Here is a 7853-nt window from a genome sequence, read left to right on the forward strand (position 1 = left end):
TAATGATAGCCATGTCCTTGCTCCCCACACTTGAAACACTTATGCTCCATACGAAAAGCTTCAAGCTCTTCAAGAGAGAGTTTGTTTTTACCTTTGTAAACTCCCTTCTCCTTGGACCGATTGTAATTGTTGTTGTTGTTGGAAGTGCCTTGGGAAGAATTTTGAGCATTGGTTTTCACATTTGCATCGTTTTTGTCTTTGTTTTCCATGGACTTGACATTCCATCTATCCCCTTGATGGAAATTGATACATCAAGCAACCATGGTGTGATGGATTACTTTGCTAATAGAACCAGGCTGTTGAGAGTTGATGTATTCAGACATCTCTTCAAGTAAGCCCGCACAAAATTTCTGCCTTTGCTCGACAAAGTCTATCTTTTGAAAGATAGTAGCCTTGAGATGTAAATCCCAAAACTTGTCTACATACTTGTGGATAGACTCATGAGAGATAAGCTTCAAGCTGCGCCATTCGGTAAGCACTTTGTCCATTGCATCGCTTGTAAGGAATTTCTTCATGATGGAAACTCATAGAGATTTTCATGTCTTTGGGGCTTCGTCGTTGCCACGAAGGCTAGCCCACGAAGTGCATAGCTACATGGCATAGCTTGGAGGACTTTGTGTCCCTCATCTCCAAAAGCCGCATCAAATTGCTAGATAAAGGCCAACACTTTGTCGGTAGCACCAAAGGTGCCATCATAGGTGAGAAAAGAGATACTCTCCTTCCTCCTTGAACTTCTTTATCTTTTGTGACCTTCGCCCTGCAGGGTATGATTTCCGATGTCCTCCCCTCCTGTATTCTCTAGGAGAATAGCCATAGCTTTCATCGGAAGAGGAGGAAGGTGAAGAAGAAGGAGAAGAGGGTGACCTCTTTCTTGCCCTTTTCTTCCTTTGTTTCCTCTCTTCCCTTTTGGAGTGACAAGGAGAAGGACTGTGTGTTGATATTTTCCTCTTGGGAGGAGTGGGCAATCGTCTAGACCGCCGTCTTCATGGAGCCACATCTTCAAAGGAACTTATAGTTTCATTGCTTTCTTGCTCTTTGAATTCCTCCTCTCGTATGGGAGAGACTGTTCTTTTGGGGGTCTTTTCAAGAGGCCTCCTAAGCTCTCTCTCCTCTTGGAGAGGAAGGGAAATCCCATAAGCACGAAGTTGTTAACTTCCGCTTGCAAAGTAGGGTTGCCCATAGCTTGCTGCAACCTAGTTACGAGATAATTCACAAACATGGGGGCATCATCATTAGCACCTTTATGTGAAAAATCAAAGCTATCAATGTTCATTCTACTCTCTTGGTTATTGTCAGCCATGTTAACAAAACTTATGTATGTACTTAGTGTATGCTTTGGCAATTCAAAACATTAGTTGCCACTCCTCTTAGCCTTTGAAAATTGGCTCATAAGTATCTACACCCATGGCTCCAAGTGGTTAATTATAGAATGTAGTGGAGTAAGTCTAACATAGCAGAGTTGTTGGGACTAGCTCCTTTCGGACTTCTTATGGCTCAATAATGGTAAAGCCGTAGGCAAGTCTAAAAAGACTACATTATTAAGTCCAAATCTCACAAGGTGTGCACCATATCCCAGATAGGGGGCTCAACAAAACCAATAATAGATCCCAGTTCCACTTACCCTAATATAATTAACAACATCAACCATTTATAGGCTACTTAAGGACCTCTCTTCTCAAGCAAGAAAAGAGAAACCAAATGCTCTGATACCAATGTAATGGAATTGGCCTATTAACTTGAGATTAGCCGAATTAATGAGAATACTTTTGAGAAATTACTTTGTGAGCATAGCGGGTCAACATAATTGAAGATAGAAACATAATCATAACAATTAGTTAACTTGACATGAACAATATTTTTGCAAGAGAGAGAATTTAGAGAACATGACAACATTTGAAGACCGGTTTTATGTGGAGCTGGTCCCCCCTCCAATAGGCATTTGTATTATGATTTCTCCCATTAAGAGAGACTGATACAATACAATCTTTGTGGTCCTTGTGACCTAGGTGATGCAATGAAGATGGAACGCTTCATGCATCAGAAGCATAACATAAACTTTGAAGAAAGCTTTAAGTACCCCAAGCCGCAGTCCCAAGACCTCAAACACCTTCGAAGGTGGAGAGAGCTAGAAAGGAATGAGGGTAGGGAAGAGGAAGAAGAAACATTTCATAGGAGAAATAATTATTCCATCACTTATCATCACTCTTCTTGCTAGCATACATAATAGCATACTAATGAAGATGGAGAAGATGGCAAGCTTAAGCATTGAAGCATGGCTCTTGGTTGGATTTGCACTTCATAGCCAAGAGTGTTGGTGTAGGTTGTAAACCTCTACTTGCTTGGAAAAGGAGAGGGAGTTCTTGCACTTTGCACAATGCACAATGAGAGTATGTGTGTGTGTGTGTGGGAGAGTATGAGCACTCCCCCATAGGGGCCTTGGAGGTGGTTGTGGAGGGACATCTCCACATGGTGTGGGAGTCCCATAGCGGTTGTGGAGGGTCTGCCACCAAGCTTGATGGAGCTACCCGGAGTTTCGTTGGGGTGTGCCTCACCCACCCTCCACACCACTCTATCACCCTCTAGACTACCAAGTGGTGGCAGTGGTGATTGCATTGTCACCAAAAACAAAATTGGAAACCATGCACGAAGAAGAGAAATTGATGACTGCACTGCCTCTTTCCACTGCGCGCTTTACCTTCATCCATCCCGTGGCATTGTGCTGGTGAAAGTGCACCATAGCGTCTGCAATAGTTGCATGATCGCAAGCCAACAAAGGTCTCTCTCTCTCTCTCTCTCTCTCTCTCTCTCTCTCTCTCTCTCTCTCTCTCTCTCTCTCTCTCTCTCTCTCTCTCTCTCTCTCTCTCCTTGCTATGTGCAACCTGTAGCGTATACTCTGCATCTCCCAACAGCCATGTCTGCTCCCTAGCTCTACCAGAACAATACGAAGGTGCTGCCATTTCATCCCATCAGCTAATTGTTGTTCTCTCTCTCTCTCTCTCTCTCTCTCTCTCTCTCTCTCTCTCTCTCTCTCTCTCTCTCTCTCTCTCTCTCTCTCTCTCTCTCTCTCTCTGTGCGCAACATGCCTCACCTTCCTCTCCTACTAACTGGCGAAGGCTTTTATGGCGCTGCCTCCATGCAGGTAGTTTCAAATGGGTTTGTGTTTAAATTTTTATAATTGGATGCCATTATTTTGCTTTGCTGAGTGATTAATCATTTTTGTGATTTGGTAAATATAACCAAAATGACCTTGTGCTTTGCTGCAATTATTTTGCTATGCTAAGTGGTTAATCATTTCTTCATCAAAATCATTTCCATGATTTTGATAAAGAAATCAACCTTAAGTAACTACTACCACTCTTTTAGGTTTGGTGCATGGGAGATAATTATGTAAGGTTTGCTGTACAATGCCATGGAGGGCTGCTACATACAATGTCAAAAATGATCCACTCCATTTTTTTGCAATAATTCTCTAGGTTTTTATGCATCCATGTTGTCGCAAGAGAATTTGTCGATGGTTCTCAACAACGAATGGAGCGATGATGGCGAGGAGGTGCCTTCTATCATCCCACCAACGGACTCCCTACTCGATGAAGCGATGCCAACGATCGAAGAGCTGGCTGCAGCAATCCATTCAATGGCGCCACAAAAGGGATCACTTCGACAAAATGTCTCGATAATGGGGTCTAGCTTGCATCTACTGCAAGTTGGATCGCCAATCGGAGGCCTGGGTGGCTCATGTACTTGGGGGCCTTCAATAACACTGCCCCGATCGGCCTTTGTAGACATTGGACTACGCCCTGATCCACCCATCCTCTTACCTCGGGTGCGGCCAGTTCCGGTAAGGCCATCCTTGCTTTCAATACCGCATCCACTATCGACCACGATGTCACTGCCATTGTCTGCACGTCTAGCATTGGCTCTACCAACACCAATCAAGCATGTCTCTCATCAAGGCCTACCGCCAGGCAGTAGGTTAGCTCCTATCGCTATTCCGAGTGATAGCAACACCTCAATTGAGGGAGCACCGGTGCCTTCATTGACCCAAACGCCACAAACGACTGCACAAACTAATTGGCGGCTCCACGAGATCATCACTTTGGTCGAGCCCAAGAAAGAAGTGTAGGTACGCCAGAGTGGAGGAGGGATTTATGAGCGCACTCGTCGCGACTGCTGGCAAGTGGTTGCGGAAACCTGTCAGGCACGAGGCATCATGCGTAATAAGGCACAATGCAAAACGAAGTACAAGTATGCCAAAGTGGAGGAGGGGTTTATGAGCGCACCTCCTTGCGACTGCTGGCAAGTGGTTGCTGAAACCTGTCAGGCACGAGGCGTCATGCGTAATAAGGCACAATGCAAAATGAAGTGGGAGAAAGTACACTCCTTATTCAATAGGCTCAATGACTATGAGAGGAAGATTCCCTCAGGGTGGTCTAGCTATTGGCAAATGAGTCAAACCGAGCGACGCAAAAAAAGGGTTGCCTGTAGAAGACTTTCCATTCGAACTCTATAACAAAATGCTGATGCATTTTAGCGAGGACCACGATGCCGACATTGAGGGATTTCTAGTTGAGTCTATGGAGGATGACACGACACCCCTAGGTATGCAAGTCCGAGTGGAATTTGGTCCTTGATTTTATTTTTGCTATTGTTTTTATTTGGCATTGTTGCTTTCACCCTAATTTCTTAACTTCTTCTCATGTAAGCGACAAAGAAGACAACCACACCATGCCTGGCGACATTGGCAGCACAGGCAAGCAACAAACACCACCTCTTGCCACAAACGATGGTGGTGGGCCCCGTGACAAATCAGCAAAAGGAAGCAGGAGGGATCAAGCGAAAGCGGCGCTCGCGGGTGAATGGCAACAACATCAAGGAGCTCGTGGACTCGATGAAGAACTTGGCGATGGTGTTGCAAAGTTCAGAGGACCGAAAGGATGCATGTGAAGACGCTAGGGGAAAGAGATTTCTAGAAATCAAGGAGGCAAAAAACAAAGCCACTCGTGACAGTGCAAATGCAATTTGTGGCTCCTTGAACCGAGTGGCCGACTCCATTGCCTCCCTGGCGATACGGAGAGAGTAATACTTGTGGGTTTCATTTCTAGGTGTTTGTTTATTTATCATTTCCTGCATTGAGTAGTTGTTACTTGGTAAACATCTTTGGTATTGCACGACTATGCATGTGATGTTCATTGTTGGGATACTATTTGAACTAGACGGGAAAGCTTTTAGTTTGTTATTTGGTTGAGGTCTTTAAATACTTAATAGTGTGTTTTTGGATCATCAACCCTACTGAATTGGATATTTTGTGTGACTTCCAAATGCCAAATATTGTTTGTGTCTTAACTTGATTCCCACACACTGTGTGGACAGTGCATTGTCTCTCTCTCTCTCTCTCTCTCTCTCTCTCTCTCTCTCTCTCTCTCTCTCTCCCCCCCCTTAAAATGTAGGTGCATTGATTTAAAATCTGCAAACACTTTATTGGCAGGACGAAATTGAAATTGCTTGCTCTCACTATCCCCTACTCTCTCTCTCTCTCTCTCTCTCTCTCTCTCTCTCTCTCTCTCTCTACCCCTCCCCCCAACTTAATGAAGCATTGGGAGCACTACTTTAAATTGGACAGGCCAAGCTTTAAATTTTTTATTTGGTTAAGTCCTTTAAATGCTTCATAGTGTGTTTTCAAATCATCAAGCCTACTGAAATCAATACTTTGTGTGACTACCAAAGGCCAAAAATTTTGTGTGTGTACCGTTTTCCCACACACTGTGCACTGTGCATTGTGCCAATCTCTCTCTTATCTTTCTCTCTTGCCCCCCCCCCCCCCCCCCCCCCCCCCAACACACAACTTAATGAAGCATTTTTTTTACTATGGGCCCTCTCTCTCTCTCTCTCTCTCTCTCTCTCTAGATATAGATATATATATATATATATATATATATATATATATATATATATATATATATATATATATATATATATATATATATATAATATATATATATATATATCTTTCTCCGAATCAACGACGCATTCGGAGCACTAAGCCCCCCCCCCCCCCCCCCCCCCCCCCGCCTAGATGAAGGTCCAAAGTGGACAAATATGGAGACATTTAAATGAAACCTCTCACAATGTATAGACAACAAAACAATGTATAGATCAAACTATAGACAGCAAAGTAATGTATAGACTGCAAAGCAATGTCCATATCAAATTATAGATTAAAGGGTGCTACAAACTATTCCACGTGACCATCTTGCATGTAAGCGAGCAGGACGTCTCTGGTGGTCAATCCCCTTGCTACACCTCCTAAAGGTTGTGGAGCTTGCTCATCGTCGACAATGGTATCATCATCAAACGGTATACCAAAGTCCACCCATATGTCGTGTAGAATGCAACATGTGGCAATGACTTTTGGCAAGAGCTCCACGTTAGGTTGTCTCACCCGTTGTTGCAGATAACCCCACATTTGTTTCAAGCTAACAAATGCTCGCTCCACAACAATTCATGTACTTGATAGTTTGTAATTGAACTGTTGCAAGATATCGTTGTGCTCCGCAAACAAGAAATAGTATCATAAACCATGGCAAGTTCAGGTAAGTGCCATCTCCTAGAATGTATTCTTGAATTTGATGCCGCTCCATCGTAATTGTTGGGCCATCAAGAATCACATTGGTTTGTGCTTTCCTGTACAATGATGAATTTCATAGCAGACGGATGTCATTACAGACACCGGGCATACCACACATGATAATCGAGGAAACGCAAGTTGCTGTCGACCACCACCTACAATATCATAAAGTAATTACAGTTCGTAGCGAATCAATGTGTGTGTAGCTCACCAGCTGGCAATTCCACGTTGATTTGCGTTGCATCTATTGCACCACAACAATTGGGGAAGCCCTGCTTTGCTTCGAAGCCCTCTTTCACCAATTGCTTTTCTTGTGTGTAGTTGGCCAACGAATGAAGGTGCTCCTATGTCGCATCATGGCCTCAATGAACTGCCTAAAAACTTGACTAACAGTGAATCACCCAAGACCATACACATTAGCAATGTTATGGACTGGCCCTCCAATGCCGAGCATGTGTAGAGACAAAGCAACCTTCCTCTGCACAGTAAGCACCCTTGTGGGCACCTCAGCTACTATCTATCGAGGAATCGGTTTTTGTTGAAGGTCACCTTGCACCAAAGCGCAAACGAAGTCGAAGAAGTGTCGTGGAATTTGCAAGTTTTCTTCGAAGCGAATATCGTCACCCTCTGTGTAGTTGAAGAAAGTATGCTAGAAATGCCGGCTTCGAGGTTTGACATACCACACACCAACAGCATAACTCTTTTGTTGCCAATAGGATACCGCAAAGGCAATGATTCAATTGATTGTTGAAGTTGCATCTTTAATGACCGGATCATCGTCATCACAAAGATCAGACCCGCTGTCGATTGGGGGAAGACCATGTGTGGTGATGCTTGACACCCAAAAGTGTAGAGCTAAATAAATTGCCATTATCGCTGCGCTAAGAACTTCATGCAAAGTGTCCATATCACAGAATGGACCACCGCTAAGGGAGTGGGGGGTTCCTTCTGTGTGTGCACAAAAGCTATGGTGAAGGCAAGCAAGAAAGAGAGGATTTATTATGACAAATAGGAAGCATGCCCCTAGGTCGGGGGCGAGAGTGGTCAAAGAGAAAGAGAGAGAGAGAGAGAGAGAGAGAGAGAGAGAGAGAGAGAGAGAGAGAGAGAGAGAGAGAGAGAGAGGGGGGGGAGCTTCAGCGTGTGTGTGTGTGTGTAGCAGTTCTAAATCTATATATATACGCAAACGAACACTAACTGTTCACAGACCAACAATTCTAGAAAAGTACAA

General features: G+C 44.0%; 2 protein-coding genes and 1 pseudogene across 2 annotated transcripts; 2 read left to right on the forward strand and 1 right to left on the reverse strand.

The window, feature by feature from the left end:
• The first annotated feature begins 3487 nt into the window (after positions 1-3487).
• LOC147423027 (uncharacterized) lies at positions 3488-4123 on the forward strand. Its single transcript, XM_086502291.1, has one exon. The coding sequence runs from the start codon at positions 3488-3490 to the stop codon at positions 4121-4123; it is 636 nt and encodes a 211-aa protein (XP_086358417.1).
• Positions 4124-4514: 391 nt separating this feature from the next.
• LOC147423028 (uncharacterized) lies at positions 4515-5080 on the forward strand. Its single transcript, XM_086502292.1, has 2 exons — positions 4515-4599; positions 4704-5080. Exons 1-2 carry the CDS (start codon positions 4515-4517, stop codon positions 5078-5080), a joined length of 462 nt encoding a protein of 153 aa, XP_086358418.1.
• Positions 5081-6232: 1152 nt separating this feature from the next.
• On the reverse strand, positions 6233-7532 carry LOC147423029 (protein ANTAGONIST OF LIKE HETEROCHROMATIN PROTEIN 1-like; annotated as a pseudogene).
• Between the last annotated feature and the right edge of the window lie 321 nt (positions 7533-7853).

Source organism: Adiantum capillus-veneris, chromosome 26 (assembly GCF_014529385.1).
Source record: "Adiantum capillus-veneris isolate H3 chromosome 26, ASM1452938v2, whole genome shotgun sequence".
NCBI classification, from domain to species: Eukaryota; Viridiplantae; Streptophyta; class Polypodiopsida; order Polypodiales; family Pteridaceae; genus Adiantum; species Adiantum capillus-veneris.